The sequence below is a fragment of the Coffea eugenioides genome, unplaced genomic scaffold, assembly GCF_003713205.1.
Source record: "Coffea eugenioides isolate CCC68of unplaced genomic scaffold, Ceug_1.0 ScVebR1_3596;HRSCAF=5017, whole genome shotgun sequence".
NCBI lineage: Eukaryota > Viridiplantae > Streptophyta > Magnoliopsida > Gentianales > Rubiaceae > Coffea > Coffea eugenioides.
Genome location: NW_020864188.1, coordinates 183,539 through 204,674, shown reverse-complemented (window position 1 = coordinate 204,674; position 21,136 = coordinate 183,539). Strand labels below are relative to the sequence as shown.

The window sequence follows — 21,136 nt, the reverse complement described above, 5'->3', positions numbered from 1 at the left end:
CAAACACATCTCCTTCTTCCCACTCGGCTGTTCTGTTGTCGGCATTCTTCTTTCCCCAAATCAAAAGCAAGCCGTAGCCGCCGCTACCACTGTCTTCAAGGCTCAAGCCACTTCTGCCACCACCACTGCCGGCCTTCAATTGAAGAGCCCTTTCTTTCCGACTCCCAGTTTGTTGGCCACTTCTGCCACCACCACTGCCACCATTTCTCTCCGACTCCCAGTTAGAAGCTACGGTAGGCAAAGCGAACAATCTCCGACTCCCACCACGGCCGCCCTCTCCAACGCCCATTTCATCAGCTCTATTGGTGGAGGGCCTCGCGAACAGGCAAAGCGAACAGGTTGCCCTTTCTCTTCTTCCCTTATTAATTTCCTCTTTCCTGTTAATGGCGACAGAGCTTTCGTTAGAATTAGATCGCCTCTTCTTTCCCATTTCGGTCCCCAATTTCTCTCAATTTATTTAGAATTTATTTGGACTTTCGCATGTATTGAATTGTTTTCTATATCATGATCGGTGAATTGAGATTGTACTGATTATTGATTGGAAGAAGGCTTTCTGTCAATGTACTTTTTTCTCCTTTTTTTTTTGAATTTGGATCTGTTATTATTATTAGGGACTGTTTTTTGAAGATTGGTAAGAATATTGGGTTTCTTTTCTTAACTTCTTACATACATTTTCATGGAATATACCTTCTGTTTGATTGAAATATTTTTGGTTTGTAGTTTTTGATTGTTCACTTTTTATTTTCTCATTCTGGGGTAATTTTTAGCCTGTCCTGTTAGAAAATGCAAGCTGGATGGATTGCGTTTAAAAATTATGTGCTTAGTGACAGAAATTTTCGAGCCAATTTGAGCTCTTGTCGAGTTGAGTAAATCAAGCCTTATTGAGTCGAACTTGAGCCAGCTTCTTACTTATTCGAGTCGAGCTCGAGCTCAATTTTCTCGAGCTCGAGTGTACAGTAATCGAGCCTGACTCGATAAGTTCAATGTTTGACTCGGTTCGGCTCGTTTGCACCCCTAATTATACAAACAAAAAAATCCATAAATTACATGAATATCAACTCATTGTGGGCATCACTTAAATTGCGCACGGTGTTCTTCTGCTAGTTTTTTCAAAAAGGGGTATCCTTTTTCTGATGTCATTTGAAGCCAACACACCCAAAAACGGATGCAAGTCTTAAACCAAAGAAACATGGGACATATGGCTATTTGCTTTCTTTTTTAGCTTATCTTTGAGAAAATTGTCAAAAATTCTTTCAAGGACAAACAAGTAAATAGGAGTATTTTCAATACGTGTGTAGATTATCAAGAACAAAACCACAAACAGAAGATATTTACTTCGGTTGCATAGCAGGAGTAAAAACCACAAACGAATAGTCTTAAGTTTGATAACTATGTTAATTGTGTGTGTTAATTGTTTGATATTGCTCTTATGTTAATTGTGGTTTAGCATTTATATCTTGTTCTGTGCATAGGTGTGTGTCTATATATATATATATATATATTTATTTGTTTATTTATTTATTGAACTGGGGTTGAACCGGTCCGACCGGTTGAATCTCGACCCTTTCACTTCACAGGTTCAATTGACGGTCCGGGTTTTAAAACATTGCAATTCTCTGAATCTTCTTCTTCTACTTTTCTAATTTCCCTCCCAATTCCAAAACTGGTCCATCAGGATCCTGACACTGCAGCTCCAGCACTGTCTGCTCGGCTGTTCCGCCACTATGATTCACAAAGTCACAACCGATGCTCATATGAATTTGATCCGCCGATACTCATCCGCTTGTCTCGACCCCTTACCATCAACATTATCATCTGCTTATACGGCATCAATCTTATCACTTTTAAAACGGTGCAAGACCATCCGAAGCTTAGAGCAAGTCCACCCTCACATCATCCACAAGGGCTGCGAGCAGGATCCCTTTTTGATTACCCAATTTCTGTCCCTCTGCATCGCTCTCTCTTCTGACCTCTCCTACCCTACCGCTGTTTTCGAACACGCCATTCAGCCCAATATTTATCTTTGGAACACCCTGCTCAAGGGCTACTGTAGACATTCCTCTTTGGTCAATTCATTTTCGCTTTTCAATCGGATGAAAAAGTCTACGAATGCAAGCCCGGATAAGTATACTTTCCCGCCGTTGATCAACAAGTGTGCTAATGTTTTGGCATTGAGGGAAGGGCGGATTCTCCACGGGTCAATAGTAAGGTGTGGTATTGAAACTGATGTGTACGTGGGTTCCAGCTTAGTTGACTTCTATGGCAAGTGCAAGGAGATCGAGTGCTCCCGGAAGATGTTTGATATTATGCCCGTTAGAAACGAAGTCTCTTGGACGGCTATGCTTGTTGGCTATCTGAATGTCGGAGAGGCATTGGAGGCGAAGAACTTGTTTGATGAAATGACTAATAGGAATTTAGCATCCTGGAATGCGATGATTAGTGGCTTTGTTAAATTCAGTGATTTGAGGAGTGCTAGGGAATTATTCAATGAGATGCCCGTGAAGAATGCAATTTCCTATACCACTATGATTAATGGGTATGCCAAGGCCGGTGACATGGTGTCTGCAAGAATGTTATTCGAGCAATCAGATGAAAAAGATATTGTATCCTGGTCTGCCTTGATATCCGGGTATGCCCAGAATGGACAGCCCAGCGAGGCGATACAGATGTTTTACAGGATGCAGTGTAGGAGCGTCAAATCGGATGAGTTCACTATGGTGAGCTTGATGTCTGCTTGTTCCCAATTGGGTTGTTTGGAATTAGCAAAAATAATTGATTCTTATATGCATCAAAGCTCATTTGATCTCAAGCGTGTTCAAGTTGCTGCAGCTCTCATAGATATGAATGCCAAATGTGGGAACATGGATAGAGCATCAACCTTGTTTGAGCAAATGCCCATGCATGATGTGATCTCATACTGCTCAATGATACAGGGTCTATCCATTCATGGGAGTGGTCCACAGGCTGTGGCACTGTTTGAAAGGATGCTAAAGGAAGGACTTGTGCCTGATACTACAGCCTTTACGGTAATTCTAACAGCTTGCAGTCATGCTGGTCTCATTAAGGAAGGTTGCCATTATTTTGACTCTATGGTTAATGAATTCTCTCTTGAGCCTTCTCCGGATCAGTATGCATGCCTCATTGACCTTCTTGGTCGATCAGGAAAGCTTAAAGATGCTTACGACATTCTTAAGTCAATGCCCGTAAAGCCTCATGCTGGTGCTTGGGGTGCACTTCTTGGCGCTTGCAAGCTTCATTGTGACCTTGAATTGGGGGAGGAGGTAGCATGTAGACTAATTGAGCTTGAGCCCTTAAATGCTGGGAATTATGTGTTGTTATCAGACATCTATGCTGCTGCAAATAAATGGTTGGATGTTTCACTTTTGAGGCTCAAAATTAGGGAGAAAGGACTCAAGAAAATTCCCGGTTGTAGTTGGATATGAAGTAGAAAATCTTGGTTTATTGAAGTTACTTTTTCCACAAAAAAGACTGGGACTAAGGTCTTTAATCATCAGACACCAGCAGAAGCTCAATATCGAGGAAGATAGCCAGTTGTAGTTGAGTATGAAGTATAAAATCTTGGTATAAAGACATTAGCTTTTCTAGAAAGAAGCTTGGGACTGAGTTCTTCATTCATTAGATGCCCTCAGAAGCTCAATACTGAATTTAAAATTGCTGGCTGCTAGGATTCAAAATATCAATTTTGAGGACATCTGAGGTTTGTTCTGCTGGGAGTTTGAATATTAACACTCTGATCAGGAAGGGACATACAATTTGTGAATATTGAGTAGGTTATGTTTTCTGACATGATTAATCCGAGCAGGCAATCTTGTCAATCTGTGAGGGTTGCTCATTTAGCTTTATGAAGTTTTAGATAATGTCAAATATGCAAAGTAAATGCAGCTGACTACCGTTATGGCTGCCATTGCATTTAGTGACCTGGAGTTAACATTCTTTACTATTGTTTCTTAATCATTTTTGCTTTAATTCATGGTGGGAAGCCTTGATACTCTGATGTTAATATGAAATTATGAGCTGATGGATGTAAAACCCAAGAAAGCATGGAATGCATGGCCAACAGGTTTCTGGAAGGTAGACCACTTCCTCAGAAATGCATTCATCAAGGTTTTGATTTTGTTAATCTTGGATTTCCATTTTCAAGAATTGGCTGCATTTCAGAATCGGCTGGAGGTTTGCCTCAAGCTGAATCAATCAAAATTCTGTAGACAAGCTTTTGAGATTGCTCAAAATGCATTGGCTGAAAACATGAGAGATGTGCTCCATCTGCAGAAACAAGAAATGAGAACTCCAAACTGGTACATCCATCTGTTCTTTTCTTTCACAAAGCATGAAGGACGGATCAATGATAGCAAATTATACTTGTCACCTAAAGAAATTATTACTATCTTCTGCTTGTAGCTAGCTTTGTTGTTTTTGTGGAAAATTTTTTTGTTTCCTCTTATGGATGAAAATGGTAGGTATTAAGCTTGATAATGGGATGTCTGCTTTGTTGGTGGTTGTAGACGCTTGGTCTGCAGGCTGTTATAAAACAAAATTTACTATAGGGTATTTAGTAAGTGTGGTGTCAAAGGGTTGGTGTATGCTGTAGTTATTTGTGTTTATGTGTGTAGCATGCATCTTTGCTGCTAGTTATGTCTATCCTTTATGCCTTTCGGGTGTAAGGTGACTTGGCGAGTGCAGGTGGAATTTTGGCACCAATATAAAGCCAAAAGGGGCACTACCTGTGGTAAACCTGTGTTAAAGTATCAGGAATTTAGTACTTCCAGCTCTCGGACCATCTTTCCTAACCAAAATATTTATGTGCAAAAAAAAAACCATTTTAGATTACCATTCTGTGAATCTCCAATTCCTAGTGTTGGTGAAGAATCTTGGAATGATCTTAACCATGTCCTACATCATTTAAAAGTGATTTTATTTGGTGTAAACAGGAGAATTTATGCTGATCATTATCGAACTCGGAAGCATATCATAAGTGAATACATGCTTAACCTGGATAATCTGCATGACTCTGTCGGTTTGCTTATGTTAGTCTGCATATTCAGTTTATGAATGTAATATAATGCTTGTTTTTTCTTACACTAGAAGAATTTGAAGTCTACCATCTTCATTAAGAGTTAAAACCCAAAAAAGGCATACCTAGACCATTTTCCTATTCAGGAAGTGTTTCCACTTACTTCCTGCCAAATCTCCTGTTCAATATCTCTGCTAGAGATCTTCAGTAATTTATAAGGATATTTAAAGACATCAATAAAGTAGGGAAATGTCAATATCAGGCGAGGCTTTGTTAGCTTATACCTTTGGTGGAGAGATATCACTTACTGGGCTTCTCAATGCTGATTATCTCACTTTACATGTTTGATAATGTAATTTTTAGCAGTGAAAGGAATTGATAAGGAAACGCAAAATGAAATTACAGTAACACGATGGTGCAGATCAAGATAAGCAGTGAGTTGAAAGAAGCTAAGCACAAGACTTATTCGTTCTTTGACTAGAGAAAAAGCAAATTGAGAAAAGCATCTTCAATGACAGTATGAACCTCTGATGAGTTGAGAAAAATGTAACAGTAAATTAGCTCCTCCATTTCTGTCCAAGTTTGAATTTTTACCTTCTGGAGCATCTCCAATATTGACTCTCTAATGTCTGTGAATGGCTTGTTAGAGTACTTCACTGCACAGATGCTTTCTGCAAAGATCCCACTAACATCATCTGGCAATCTGGCTGAAAAGCTAATTCTCGTGTTCCGTTCCGCATAGATTTCTTGTTCCTCTTGTTTACTGCATTTTGAATCTCCATTTCTTTAGTAATGCTGCCGCTCTCCGATTTAATTTGCTGCATCAAGAAATAATGCTGTAGTTTTTCTTTTTCTGTAGGAAGAAATATAGGCGTGTAGTTGCTTCTTGCTTGGCTGGAACCTTTAAAGCCAAAGGGTCATTCCTACTACTTCGGGACTTGATGGAAGGAAATGGGCAACAATAATCAGGAGAGCAAGAGGGGCGGGAGTGGGTGTCATGTTATTGTGGACCCTAGAATTTAAGACAGGGCACGAGCAGGGATGGAATTCTGAGGACGGAGTGGGCATAGTAAAACAACTGGTATTGTTTGGATTTAGCTTAAAAGAAATATTAGGCTTTTCTTTGGTAGGACATGACATGTGAACTGACTTACAAATACTTTTGGGAAATGATGGACGTCTCAAAACCTGTAATTCTATAATTTGAATGTCAATAAAAATCAGTTTTTCATAATTAGAGTGATAATAAAAAGATTGTAAAAATAGAATTTTTTTTTTTAAAAAAACAGGGCAGGGTGTGATTTAAGAGGGATAGAGGGACATTGAAATTCAGAACCTTTAATACCCGGAGTCTTAGTTTGAAGCAATCTTTTCTTTCTGTGCATAGGTAATCAAATTATTTGTAAATCCCTTTAGTGCATTAAAACAAAATTATACGTAATGCTAGTTGATGACGTCGTTGCCTTATCAAGAGCCAAGGTTGAAGGATAGGAAAAGTAAACTACCCAATAGGACTATCAAATTAGTAGGGGGCTGTGTGTAGCATGTCCAGTTTACTAAGACCGGTATTTGGAACTATCAAATAGTGCTACAGCCTGTGGACCACTCCCATGAATGGATAGGCCCTGTATCATTGAGCAGTATGAGATCACATCATGCGTAGGCATTTGCTCAAACAAGGTCGATGCTCTGTCCATGTTCCCGCACTTGGTATTCATATCTATGAGAGCTGCAGCAACTTGAACACACTTGAGATCAAATAAGCTTTGATGCATATAAGAATCAATTATTTTTGCCAATTCCAAACAATCCAATTGGGAACAAGCAGACATCAAGCTCACCATAGTGAACTCATCCGGTTTGACGCTCCTACACTGCATCCTGTAAAACATCTGTATCGCCTCGCTGGGCTGTCCATTCTGGGCATACCCGGATATCAAGGCAGACCCGGATACAATATCTTTTTCATCTGATTGCTCGAATAACATCCTTGCAGACACCATGTAACCGGCCTTGACATACCCATTAATTTTAGTGGTATAGGAAATAGCATTCTTCTCGGGCATCTCATTAAATAATTCCGTAGCATTCCTCAAATCACCGAATCTAACAAAACCACTAATCATCGCATTCCAGGATGCTAAATTCCTAAAAGTAGACGAATAATTGTTTTAACTGGTGCAAATCTTTCTTAAACCCTGATAGAAGCAGGGTATATTTGCTAAAGGAGCCTCACTTACTGTTGAGCCTTTTGTCCTCTTGACTTATTGCATGGTTAATGAGCCTTTTGTCCTCTTGACTTATTGCATGGTTAATGAATTAAGTATCAAATTAGCACTATTCCTTGAAATTGAAGTTAGTTTTTTTTTTTAATTTAAATATCTCTGCTAATGGGTTTTCTATTACTTAATCTTAGCAAGGTGAGTGATTTGTTATGGCTGTGAGTCACCATAAGGAATTCTTTGTTGACAGGCTGAATTGATTGATCCTGCTCTAAAAGGGACTCTTAATGTTCTGGGATCATGTGCAAAATCTCCATCTGTTAAAAGAGTGGTTTTAACATCCTCTATAGCTGCAGTTGCCTTCAACGGCAAGCCTCGTACTCCAGACGTGGTGGTTGATGAGACTTGGTGGTCTCTTCCTGAATTTTGCAAGCAAACGAAGGTCTGTAAATGTCACTTTCTCTTGCATGAACTTAAACAATTACTCTTGATATACTGGCATGTCTGCTGTCATGTATAGCAAACACCATTGCACTGTGTTCCATAAGCTTTTGTTTTACTTTCCTGTTGGCCTAAACTATAGATGTGGCTCAGAATATAAGATACTTGAGTAGCAAATGCTCATAAACTCTCTGTAGATAAAGTGCATGTCACTAAAATAGGCTTACATGTATCACATCATAATGCCACTGAAAAATATTCAAATATGCATCAACTGAAACAATTCTGCTTGTGTGGTTTCTTTATTTCTGTTATATGAGAAGTTGAGATGTAGGGCGCTTTCAGCATTGGAGAGTCTATTTGCTTTAAATCAGATACTTTTTAAACCTTTTAACAACCATTGATAAAAGGCCGTGTTTTCATGACATCTGATGGATTCTTACCTTAAGACATTTAAGGCTGGTGCCACAATATTCATTTGTCAAGTTTCAGGATAATTACTCCATCCTGTTTGCAATTGTCCATTTTAACTGGAGGTGTAGTTAACTGGACATCTAGTTAATGCATTAATATCTGTGACTTTTGTATAAACCTCGGAATTAAAAGTCTCGAGACAAAGCACACACGTGAAAGCAAAAAATGGATATTTCAAGGAATTTGGTAATTGGTGATATTTCACCTGTTATGGCAGGCTGTTTTCTTGAACCGTGTAAAAGGTACATGGCCAATAAAAAATGATGGAGGAAAATTTCTTCAGTTCTATGTCGGGTGTTCTTTCTGCCCTCCAAAGGATAGGCGATTGGATGATATTAAGCTTGGGCACACTATAAACTACTATTAATTAAAGATTTTACTGAAAACTGAGCAGAGTATGATGGCAGTCTAGAACCAGAAAAATCTGTTGACAGGAAGAACTGAACCGTGTAAGCTACAAATGAACTAAAAGATATCAAAACTCCCAGACACGTAACTTAGGCTGAGCTAGTGAAAAGCCAAAAGGTGAAATTTCTGGAGGAAACCCAAAAAGGATTTTCAGATTCCCTAGGTTATAGCAAATTTTTAAGTATCTAAAGCTGTAAATTTTACAACCAGACCCTGAAATAAGTAAATCTATATAACCCTTAGCATCCAGTTGTATACATGTTCCTTATTCAATTCTGTTTAGATTTTCCATCATTGTGATTTTGAGCTCATTATGGTAGGGTCATTTGCCCTACTTTAGTGTCCTAGTTATGGATAAGTAATTGAAAATTACTTTTACTGCTCTCTTCTAGCTGCTTCCACTATGTCTTGAATATCATCAACGAGAAGTTTTAGATATTTGAGGTGGCCTCTCTCTCTCTCTATCTCTCTGCGTATGAACACTGACTAACTTAAGGAACCTCTTTTGGGGGAACCTTCTTTGATGTAAATGCAATTGAGAAACAGGCACACAGTCAGAGCCCTGTGTTCGTCCCACTGCTTGGGAGCTTAAGGTTCACGTTTGTATAGGAAGAGAGTTCAGAACTCGTTTTGTGTGTGGAATTCTTATTATTATCTTTCCTAGTGGCCTAGTTTTTGCTGTTGTTATAGTTATTGGATTGTACTATAAATGTCATTTCCCAAAAAGTGTTCCAAATTTAGTTTGCCAGATCAGATGCTTTTTCTGTCTGATGGCTAACAGGAATAGGATTGAAATGGACGATGTTTCCCATATTTTTTCTGGATCTCCTCCGGAGTTGTCATCCTTAAATAAAAAAGCAATCATCTCTACTGGTGGTTTGATAATTCCAATAGGAAAGGGTACCTGTCATAAAAAAGAGGAAGAAAAACCAATGAATGCTGGTATAAAGCATCTTAATTTTGCCTCTGCTTTAGTCAATACTGGTATAAAGCATTAAAAAAGGTACCTGTTTCCATGAAATAATTGTCTAGTTCAACCCTTCGAATCATTCTCCTATATTTCTCTGTATCAGAACAAGAAGTTCCTATTGTTTACTTTGCCCAACAAGGTAAATCTACTGTTTTGTCATCTTTAGCTCTGATACCAGGAAAGTAATAGAGAATTGTGAAAGAAGTAGAAGGGAGAAAAGGGGGGAACAGCAAAAATAGAAGAGCTGTGATAACTTATCATTCAGATCCCTAGGAAGAGACAGATTTACTTATTGGCCTAAATACCCTTATTACTTCTAACAACATGCACTTTGTATCAAAATAGCTTCTTGATGCATGTTGACATTGAACCCATGGCTAAAGTGTCTACATAAATTTTAGAACTTTTAGTTACTTGTGTCCCAGATTATTAACTACCTGAAATTTCTGTCCTTGTATGGTTGCCAGACTAATACTATGTGATGCCAGAAGCTCAATATTACAAATTTTCAATTGAAGTACTCCGATAAGCGTTCCACAAAATTTATGTAAGAAAGGAGAGAAAGCGCTCATCTTCTGGATTCTGGGTTTCATAGAATGGAACTTGGAAACTAGATTACAGCTGAATGCCTCACCTTGGCTTTGGCTATAGTCATGTTATATTGTCTTGTCAGACAAGTCTATGTTTGCTTGAATGGAGCTTTAATTGGTGCACTCATTTTGTCCCATTTGTGTCTGCATGGTATTGTAATATTCAGGCAAGATGTAAAGGAAGAAATTTTTTGTATGTCTAATGATATGCTTTTATTGATTAATGAATTAGTCTTAGATAATTACTTGGTTATCTTCCATTACCATTTAGTAACTGTTGTAATTTTGTTTTCATGTCCAAATACTATACCAGAATTGCATCTTTTACCACTGGCCTGTTAAAGCATTTTAGACAAGTACCAGTTCTCTGTGCTGCACAAACTCATCAGAGAAACCCAAGTTAAAATTTTCATGAGATTTGAAGACAATTTGCTCATGATGCCTCCTAAATTGATAGAGACATATAATCGAGTAACTGTTAGCTAGACAGTCCAAGTAGTTAACATGGCTTTTGGTGTGATTTAATATTCATACTAAACATTATATTTGATGCCGGTATTTTTTCTTATTATTTTCTTCCAGTTATGGTATGTTCTCTCAAAGACATTGGCTGAGGATGCTGCCTGGAAGTTTGTAAAAGAGAAAGGTTTAGACATGGTAACGATAAACCCAGCTATGGTGATTGGGCCTCTGTTACAGCCAACACTTAACACCAGTGCTGCTGCAATTTTGAATTTAATAAACGGTATGGACATCATAAAATTATGAACTCAATTAATTTCTTGGTATATGTTCTTTTTGTTGGATCAGTGCTTATTTATTTTTTGGTGTTACAGATGTGTATGATATTCTGTTGGTCATCTTTTGATCTTTTATTCCTTGATTATGCTTTTAAGGGCAAGTGAGTGGATTGGAAAAAGGCTTTAAAGCTGACCTTTATGGTGCTAATGATGCCACTTTGCAGATGGTGGTGAAAATAATGCAGATACAGATGTTCTCAGAACATAGAAACTGACTTTTTTGTTCTTCTTCTTCTTCTTCTTTCTCTTTTCCTTTTTTTTTTCTGAGTTTTTAACTTAGCCGTATAACTTATCTTTACTTTCTCTGCCTATACTTACTCATATCTACAGCCTAGAAAACATATTTTCTTACATTTGAGTCTAAGTTGAATAAAAAAAATTAAAACACATAAAAAATAAAGAGGTGATGGTAACATTCTGGATAATAATTAATTAATAGTAGCGGAGTACTTTTGATAATATTGGTTGAGCATTCTATGGCCTAGTAGAGTTTTATGTATCCCATGCTGTGAAAGTTTACCATACCAGCAACTAGTTAGCTAACTACAAGGAGTGCCTTAGATATATATGAGAGTGTGGGGACAATTTTAATCAAGATAGAACTTCTAAATCTCTGATTCAATTGAAATGAACTTGAGAATTTATGTAAAGGGCCAAAGCACCCTTGAGGTGGCCTACTTATGTACTTAAGATTAATGTGATATGGAGTTTTGCTATATTGCAAAGCCTTTCATGAGCTTTCTGCTTCTCTCATGAAGTCGAGTTTCCCAAGGTAGATGTCATGGTCATTTGGAGGTTAACTAGAATCTAATATGTTTTTGTGCGCAGCAGAAGGTGTTTCTAAAATGATATATGTCTGTGTATATGCTCATTTTGTTGATCTTTATTTGTTGTTGCTTTTCTGGTTGAAAAATTTTGGTTCTTTTTTGTTTCTTGAAAAAGTTTGTTTCAATTGGCTAGTTTTCTTGAAGGGATGTTTTACAATTGCCTTGTAATGATGTTTTACATTGTTTAGAATTCCTGATGCTTTCTTAATCAAGTATTGAAATACATGAAATATTAAGTAATCAGTATAGACATGGGTATGCTTTGAGCAAATGTTTTTCCTTCTATTTTTCTCTTTGCTTGATTATGTTCATTTGTAGAGAGAGAAGAGATGGTGGTATGAAACATTTCTTTTGTGTGATTGATATTCTGTGCATTCTAATCTTAGACTGATTCATGTATTGACTGTCATTGAATACTTCATGTAATTTTCTTTCTTCCTTTAGTTTTTTTAATTTATCAGTCTGTTTTGTTGATTGTTTTCTTCTATGCTGAATGCAGGTGCAGAAACATTTCCAAATTCTTCTATGGGCTGGGTTGATGTCAAAGATGTTGCTAATGCACATATACTATAGCTTTTGAAAATCCATCTGCTAGTGGAAGATACTGCCTGGTCGAAAGAGTGGTACACTACTCTGAAGTTGTGAAGATCTTGCGTGAAATTTATCCTTCCTCAAAACTTCCAGAAAAGTAAGTTCAAGCTCTGTAATTTAGATTTGACTGTGCATTTAGAGATTTACATTTGTGACATAGGATTATATTTGGAAATTTCGTGCATGTCCATGTGCGTCTCAGATTTTTCTGTCAGGATCTATTATGCCTTTCATGATTTGGCCCCTTGCATAAATCATGTTTGGGACTCCTAACTGTGATACATCAGGTGTCTGCAACTAATGGCAGAATATATTTTAGGAAACTTTTTCCGTGGATAAGTATTTCAATTAACATTGTTTGCATTATCTGGATAAGTTCAGTGTTTCGTAAAAGCTTAAATACCTGAACTTACCGCCAATTGTGTTTTGGAAGTTCTTGTCAAGGGTTCTGTATGTTGAATTGACAAGTTTTTGAAGCTTTTGCTATTTGAAATCGAATTCAGTTTCAGAACGTTCAGGAAAGTTAACAGTAACTAGATAGTCAATTTATTAAGTACTTCAACTGAGAAATCTAATCCTCGTATTTCTGGTTTAGTTCTTGGAACCTTCGCTCTACGGATATGTCTTTCAGATATTAGAAAATCTTTTGGATTGAGCATATCAGGTCACATGATCATGTTGGAATTTTCATTTAGCTTGCAATTGGCTGTTTGATAACCTACTCTGATGTAGGTTGCATTCTAAAATTTCCTCTTGCTTAACTCCTGAGACCTGTTCTTTATTGGCGCGATCTTCTCCCCAAACTTGTGGCTTTTCTGTCTTAAATGTGCATATTCATTCCCAAATCAATACGATGAAATCAGCTCAATACTTTGCCTTTCATGAAGACTTCTAGTCTAGATAGATTCTTACTAGAAGTCCTGTGAATTGATAATGTGTACATGACTACCATGACATCATTATAGTTTTTGCCCACTCGTGGTAAGAGCATGCATTAGTTATTCACAAATATTCAGAATTCCTTGAACACCAATCTGCATATGCACTAAGCTAGTATACTGGTTTTCTACTAATTGTTGAACCAAGAAAAGCGTCTATGCCTGGCGACCTGATTTGGTAGGATAGCAGATAGATGTGTTATTGAACATCAGGGAAATTTTTGAGGTGGCAAAAGACATGATGGATGGTCAGTTTAAATTGTTGATGTGCAAGTTTTGACCTTTCTTCATTGCAATCAGATTTTTTACCCTTGTGACCGTACCTTACTTGGAATCATGTCTAAATGGTGAGATATATACATAATATGTGAAGTTGAGCAAAATTTTACTGCATTTTATTCCTTTAGTGCTTTATTTGATGTTGCATTGAGTGGATAAACATTCTTCATATGATTTGTACATGAAGATGTCATGCCTTGTAGTAATTCCTTTAAGGTTAATGAGATTCACGCACCTTTTTTAACATCTTGTGCATCCCCTACTATGTATTTTGGCTACTATGCCTTTCAATATAGCCTAGAGAATGTAGAAGGGGTGTGCAAGCTAAAAAGGGTGTGTGAGTATCGTTAACCTTTATTCAAGCATTATGCTTACAGCAGTACATATTCTGTACTAATGGCAATGAATTTTCCTGTCCATCACCTGCTGTTCATTTAATTTGGCTCATCAAAGACTGATGAGGAAGTAAAAAACATCACTTCTATGAGCGAACTTTTACTTGACTATTGCCCCAATTCAACACTATTTATTATTTTTATCAAGCCTTTGATGTTTTTTGGTGAATAACCTTTGTAGGTGCGCTGATGACAAGCCATTTGTGCCGACGTACCATGTTTCCAAGGAGAAGGCAAAAAGCTTAGGTCTTGAATTCATTCCCCTTGAGCAAAGCATCAAGGAAACAGTTGAAAGCTTGAAGGAGAAGAACTTTTTGGACTCTTCTGCTGCACTTTGAATATCGCCCGAAACATGATGAGGAACATCGAGAGTTGGTAGCAGTGCCTATTGAAAATATGTTTTCCAAACCCCTATATGTACCAAGCCTCTCTGACTGGCGTTACATGCATCCACAGAGATTTAGAATCTACATATGAAACAATAAAGTACTCGTCTTTTTTGCTATACTGAAAATTTGAACAGGAAATATCCTTTTGTGTTTCCTGCTGCAAATTCAAGGAATGATGAGTAGATTTTAGTGCGTAATTATATGTTGGACGAGAATTTATAAAATCAAGGAGCAGCATTCCTTGTGATATCAGGGTAACGACTTTATAAATTATGTATGGAATTGTTATGAACAGAATTTTTTGGTACGAATTGCTTTTAGGCAGTCCACCTAAAATCAATGCGATTCCACCCTTGATGCCATTTGTTAATTGGACATGAATGGCTTTCTTTAATTTATTTTTTATTTTTGGTGGCTGAGTTCTACTTCTGAATCTGTTAACTCTGGATAGTTGGGTAAATTGGAAAAGGATTAAACTGGAGGTAAATTTCTCATGAATCTTAAACAATGAAAGTCAGGAAATAATTGATAATATTGTACTGTTAAATGTATCACAATCCGCTAGTTAATCTGGCACTAGTGTTCTCTACGATGGGAAATTTAGTATATTAGCTTTGCCCAGAATAGAACTCATGTAGAATACTAGCTATGGATAAAAGTTCATTTTATTTTGTGGTAGTGTGAATTAAGGATCCTCTAGTTCGTGTTAATCGCAGAAAATTGATGTTAGCCACCACAGTTGGTGCCATCATCAAAGAAAAAAGAGCGAAAATTGAAGCAGCGATCATCTGGTTTGGTGGTGGTTTAGTTCCTTCCAAGTTATTTTTGGACCTTTTAAGGTTCTCTCCCTCCTCCTAATGTAGGATAATCTATCATATCAAAAAAAAAAAGATTAATACACGCAAACCCGAAGTGTAAAGATTGAGAAGAAAGCAAAGATAACAAATTTGTTAATACTTAGGTCCTGTTTAATAATTCAATCTACCATTTAAACTTAATGGATTCAAATTTTAATATATTCGACTATTTGACAATCTAAAATTAAATATCTGAATTAATTAAGTGGTATTAAATTTTCTAGACAAAACTTGCTCTTAAAATTAAGTAATAAACTATTCTCTTTATCACTGAATGTGATATACATTCAAATATATTAGATTTAATAATTAACAATTCAATAATTTAATGGATTCATATTTCAGATTTCAGGTTTCAAACTTCAATTTTTAGACTTCAGTTTTATCAAACGCACTCTTAGTCCCTGAACTTTGCAGTTTCTTTTTTTCTACCCCAATTTTTTTGTTGATTCCAAATTCTTTGCTATCCTTTGTTAATTTTTCTTGTGGCCTCACAGCCCAACTCTTTACATAAATCAACTCATGTCATCATTCTATAAATGCTTATAACATCAAAAGTAACCCGAAATCATCATATCTTGCACAAAACAAGAAATAGTTTAAGAACAACCCATATTTCAACCTCCTACTACTTCACATAACTCAACAAACAAATTGCAGAAAACTCTTGTTCTACATCTTTACAAGCTTAAAATGACAAGACTCATGTAAAATTTCAGGGTAAAACATCCCCCCAAAAAAATCACTATTGTCAACCAAGAATGGGAGAAAATTCTAAGAAATTAGTCAACTATGATATAAAATGAAAAGAGTTGATCAGTCAAGGTTATCTACAACTCCTCTAAGAGTTTTAAGTTGAACTAGATAGTGGTGGATTGCCGAATTTCAAGATTCGTGGAATTCCTCTCTGTTGGGATGAAGAACTTCGAATTTCAAGAGCTGAGAAATGGGTGATTTGAACAAGAATTTGAAAAGCTTTAGAGTGGTTTTCCTTAGAAACCTTCAACAGAAAAGTTACTCTTCGATGACTTGTGAAAGTGTAGCAAAAGAATCTCCCTAAAATGATGAGTCATGAAAGAGATATTCAGGCTTGAATAGGGCTGGTTCATCAGCCCTGTTTTCTCTTATTTTTCCAGAGAATTTTCTCTCTCTCTTTTTTTTCTCTGATTCTTCCCCAAATCACTCTTGTATGGCTGATGATCCCACCAAACCTCACCCTTAACATCATGAGACATGAATCAAAGAAAACAACCCAGACACTCATTTATCAGGCTTCAAGCTTCATCCAAATATGCATAAGTATCAAGTGAAAAGAAAACTACATGATGCATGCCATTTATATTAGAAATTGAAAAGAGAGAGTTGAAAATTTTACAATCCTTTCTTGGTGAGTTGGATGAGCTCAATGGTGGCAATGGCTCCTGTAGCAACAACTTTCTTCCTCTACTCCCTTGGGTCCTTTTTTTTTTTGTTCAATGTGTGAACCTAGAGAGAAGGAAAGAATGGAGTGATGTGTGTGTTTGTGTTTGTGTGCAAGTGTAGAGTCTAAGAGGAGGAAAGAAAGTTGTGCTTGTTCTTGTGTGTGGGTGTATTGTGTGAGAATTTTTTTTTTATCCAAGAGAGAGGGCTTGTGTGTGTGAGTGTGTGATGATGAAATTGAGATAGAGTCGAGGGAGAGGGGAATTGGTGGAGTTGTTGGAGTGATTGTGACCATTGAAATTTTTTTTTTGGTACCAAAAGAAAAAGAGGGTAATGGGGGTGGAGTGTAGTAGTGGGGTAATAGTATATTAGGTGGGAAAAAAAGGATTGAAGAGTGAATTTTTTTTTTCTTGATTTTCTCGTCTTTTTTTATTTTTTCTTTCTTTTTCACTTTTTTTAGATAAACCTGCAAAAATAAGAAAAATGCATGATAGAATACATGAAAATTAATGACCCATAAATAGATAAAATTTTAAGAAAATATAAAAAAATGACAAAAATTTAGTGTCTACAGCTAGTTTATATCTACCATATAAACATGAGTTTAGTATGAGAAAAACTAAAAGAAAATCATTCTAATATCCAGCGTAGAAAATATAAATGAATGCATAATTAATACGGCAGCTTATTTAAAATTTACCTCTTTCGAACATTGTTCACATTTTCTTTGAATTCTTCTTTTACCTGATCAATTGCTTTATAGGGAAAGCACATGGTAGGTTTTCCATTAGAATCCACCATCCTCAATACTTTGATGAGAGGTGAAACTATCTTTAAACATAGCTCAACATTTGGCTAGAATTGTTGATTATAAATAGTGATGCTTTCAATTTTCCCCATTTTTTCTCCTAGCATATACACACTTGCCTTCCACTAATCCGAAGAGAAAAAATATAAATGAGCTACCTTTCAACTAACTTGGATGTCTCATGGTCAAGTATGAAATAGCAAAGCAAGTAACTCCAAGTCTAATCAACTTCTAACCATTTGTGAATTGTTTCATCCAGTCAATAAATGTACTCCATAAGTAAATATATGTAACCACTGATTTCGCTTTTTCTATAGTGGCTTTTGTGAGAACCCTGAAAATGGAAATATAAGCTAGTGCATATTTCATTTGCATTTCTTTTATTCCTTAATAAATTCTAGCATTACTTTTACTTGTTCGCATTTGAGTACGTAAAAATAGGTTTATGTGGAAAATAATATATATTTCTTACATTATGAAATTTCTTGGTCTTATTAGACTAAATTAATATCTTTAGGGTTAGATTAATTTTTTCGCCTTAATATAAAATGTTAGAATACTTAATTCCTTTATGCTAAATTAATGGTACTTGAGTCGATAGACTTACTATCTTAAAATAAATTGTTTAAATCCCTATGATTAATTCCAATTAGTTGCTAATGTTAAATGTTAATAAGAATTTCCGCGTTAAGATAAAAACCAATGAATTTTAGATAAATATGATACTAATATACTAAACATACTTAAGGCGTGAAAATTTCGATAAATATATCCTTATCTCTCTTTGTTTTCACAATAAGTGTGTAAAAATAATTTTTATATGCAAATTGGCACCCTTGGATTAAATTATTATTTCACTTGATTTTATATTACTAAATCAATAAACTTCGAATTAGACTAACTCTATTTCTTGAGAAATAATAATTGGAAATTCTAATAACTAATTTAATCGCTATATAAGGTAGGAATTACTAGGAACCTTAATATTAATGTTTAATCGATAAATATTCGATAATAATGGTTTAGGTATATTAGGGTATGATTAGGCGTTCAAATCACACTTGGGGATAATTTTTTAGAATTAAGTTAGAATTGAGAAATTAAGTTGAGGTTAGGGAGTAAAGTGAAAAGACTAAAATGCCCTTACATTTCCATGCAAACCAAACGAAACCTCTGACAACAAATTTAATCACTGCAACCATCGGCCAATCACATTTTATCCAATTCGATACGCAACCTATTCGTACACACGCAATCCTTTCTCTTAAACCACGGCACCACAATACCATTCTCTCTATTTCACATCTTAAACCACGGCAACACAATACTTCTTAATACCACTCAATCCTTTCTCATATCACTTACCGTAAAAACCATTTCCTTTCATTCTTAATACCAGGATACCGCCTCTTCACCAATTCCATTTTCTCTGCAAAATTTCACAGCAGCCTCTACTCTTCCTCTCCATAACCACACCTCACCTCTTCCTCTGCCTTAGACCGAGAGTATCCGAGAGAGAGGGTTACCTGGTGAGCTGCATCCGAGAGCAAGGGAGGAGGGAACGTGAGCTGCCAAAAATTTTCTGGTTCTGCCGTGAGCTGGAGTGAAACCAGGGAGACATTTTCAGTGAAGCTTCACCATTCTGCACCTTCATCCCCACCAGCTGCAACCAATTCCAGCCGCAACTTAGGAACCAGGACCAACCGACTGCACTTGAAGCCGTGAGCAAGGGAAGAAAATTCTGAAATTTTCGTGTGTGAGATTAGCTGTTATCTGAGGTAATTTCTGGACTTATTAGGTTGATTACTAGTAGAGGAAGCTATATCTGAGCTTGCATGTATGGATTGCTCAGTCGGTTGTTGAAATCAAGCCTTTAGAAAAATTTCTGTTTTGATGAATGTTGCTGCCGAGAAACTGATGAGAGAATGCAGCTCCATTTTTGTTTTTCCGTGGCAATCTGAACACCTAAGTGTCATTAGCTGAGTGAAAACTTGAAGATTAAGACCATGCATGTTGATTTGTGCAGTCGGATGATGTGGTTAAAGCAGAGAAAAATTTCTGTTTTGGTTAAAAGTTTCTGCCGAGGAGCTGGCTTGGAATTGTAGTTTTATTTCTGACTTCCGGCGACAATCTGAATTTTGATTAAGTGTTTAACTAATCAAAAACAAGAAGTTTAAGTCATCTAATAACATGCATGTGGATGATAGGCAGCCGGATGAGAGTTTTAGGAAAAGAAATTTCGGTTATGTGCAAGCTTTGGAGCTGCCGAGAGATTAGCTTGATTTTTGCAGCCTGTGTTGGTTTAATTTTGTTGTTTGAGCTTATAACCATAATTAGATAGCTAATAACAAGTTATTTAGGCTCTGCATGTAGTTAATAAGTTAGTTAAACCAGAACAATAAAATAAAAATGCAATCTGCTTATGCATGTTCATCCGAGCCAAGCAGGAAAATTTTTAGAAAATTTTGATGTTAATGGTTGTTGTTTGAACTCGATTTCTGAACTGGAAATGTTTATTTTCTAGCTAAGTAATTGCATGAGGGAGTTGAGAGTTTAAAAGCATGTTTAAACCCAGAAAACAAAAAAAAAACAGAACGTCTCTTCATGCATGTTCATCCGTGGCTGATGGACAAATTTCTAGAATTTTTTTTTCTGGATAATTTTAGTTGCTGTATGAATCTGGTTTTGAAGTGGAAATTTTTACTAGCTAGCTAAGTGTTAAATGCTGAATTTGAATACCTAACACCATGTTTAAATCAAAGGAAAATTTGATCTAAAGTATATTAGTTGCTGGAATTTCTTATGTGATAGTCAAAGGTTGAGTTGGAATCTTAGCTTGGTTTGTAATTTTTCGTTGAATCATGATGGATGGAAATGCCTGGAATGTGTTGTTTTGGAGTTCTATAAGAAATGTATGGATGGTTGAATAAAAACATTTTGGTGTTAAAAGAGAAAAAGGAGTTTTTCACAAGTGAAAAATGAAATTTCAGATTTTTGGATGTCCCTGACCAGTTTCAGTAAAATGCTTATATCTTGGTGTAGAAAAATCCGTTTAAGGTGCCGTTAGTGGCATTTGAAACTAGAATCATAGGCCTTTGTTCTGTAGAAATTTCGTATTTTTCCTCCATGGGTACTGCTGTCTGTGAATCCTCAAAGTAGACTGTTTTGTATGAATGTCCTGTTTCTTCGTGAAACTGAATTTGGATTTGGATTGAGATTTTAGCTTACTTGTGGTTTAAATTCTTGATTGAATTGTGGTTGGAAGTAATTGGTGTTGTCAAGGGCTAATGATTGATGAAGCCCTTGGCCATTTGAATGATTTTATAAGTATTACTGGGTGATGAAATTTAATTGCTAGAATTTCTTGGAGGCCTTGCTTTTATTTTTATTTGTTTAAGCTGAGCTTGCTGAAACCAAGTGCTAATGATTGATGAAGCCTTGGTCATTCATTTTATTTTTATCAGAAATGCAATTGTTGAAATCTAGGGCTAATGATTGACGAAACCCTAGTGATTTGCTATGTGATTTTGCCATATTTGATCCATAATATGATTTCGAAACGGAATCGGAGCTGTGGAAGTCGTTTCTACCTTGCGAACTCGAGTAACTGTGATCAAATTAATCAAAAATATTTTCCAGCTAGTATTAGATTATAAAACTTAGTATCTAGTGTTTTGCCTAAATTTTTCCAACCCG

At 36.2% G+C, this 21,136-nt stretch overlaps 1 protein-coding gene and 1 pseudogene across 5 annotated transcripts; both read left to right on the top strand.

The window, feature by feature from the left end:
• The first annotated feature begins 265 nt into the window (after positions 1–265).
• Positions 266–7,590, top strand: LOC113758081 (putative pentatricopeptide repeat-containing protein At5g37570). 5 transcript variants are annotated; one of them, XM_027301111.1, is made up of 4 exons: positions 266–338; positions 1,676–4,092; positions 4,180–4,316; positions 7,505–7,590. In XM_027301111.1, exon 2 carries the CDS (start codon positions 1,725–1,727, stop codon positions 3,441–3,443), a length of 1,719 nt encoding a protein of 572 aa, XP_027156912.1. In that variant the 5' UTR covers positions 266–338; positions 1,676–1,724; the 3' UTR covers positions 3,444–4,092; positions 4,180–4,316; positions 7,505–7,590. The 5 variants fall into 5 exon arrangements, with proteins under 5 accessions (XP_027156912.1, XP_027156910.1, XP_027156914.1 ...); XM_027301109.1 differs by having other exon boundaries at positions 1,676–4,316; XM_027301113.1 differs by lacking the exon at positions 4,180–4,316 and having other exon boundaries at positions 1,676–3,787; positions 7,505–7,534.
• LOC113758082 lies at positions 3,671–14,580 on the top strand (annotated as a pseudogene).
• The last annotated feature ends 6,556 nt before the right edge of the window (positions 14,581–21,136 follow it).

Excerpts from the sequence above, each read along its gene's own strand:
- LOC113758081 (XM_027301111.1), top strand. The coding sequence starts at position 1,725 with ATGATTCACAAAGTCACAACCGATGCTCATATGAATTTGATCCGCCGA.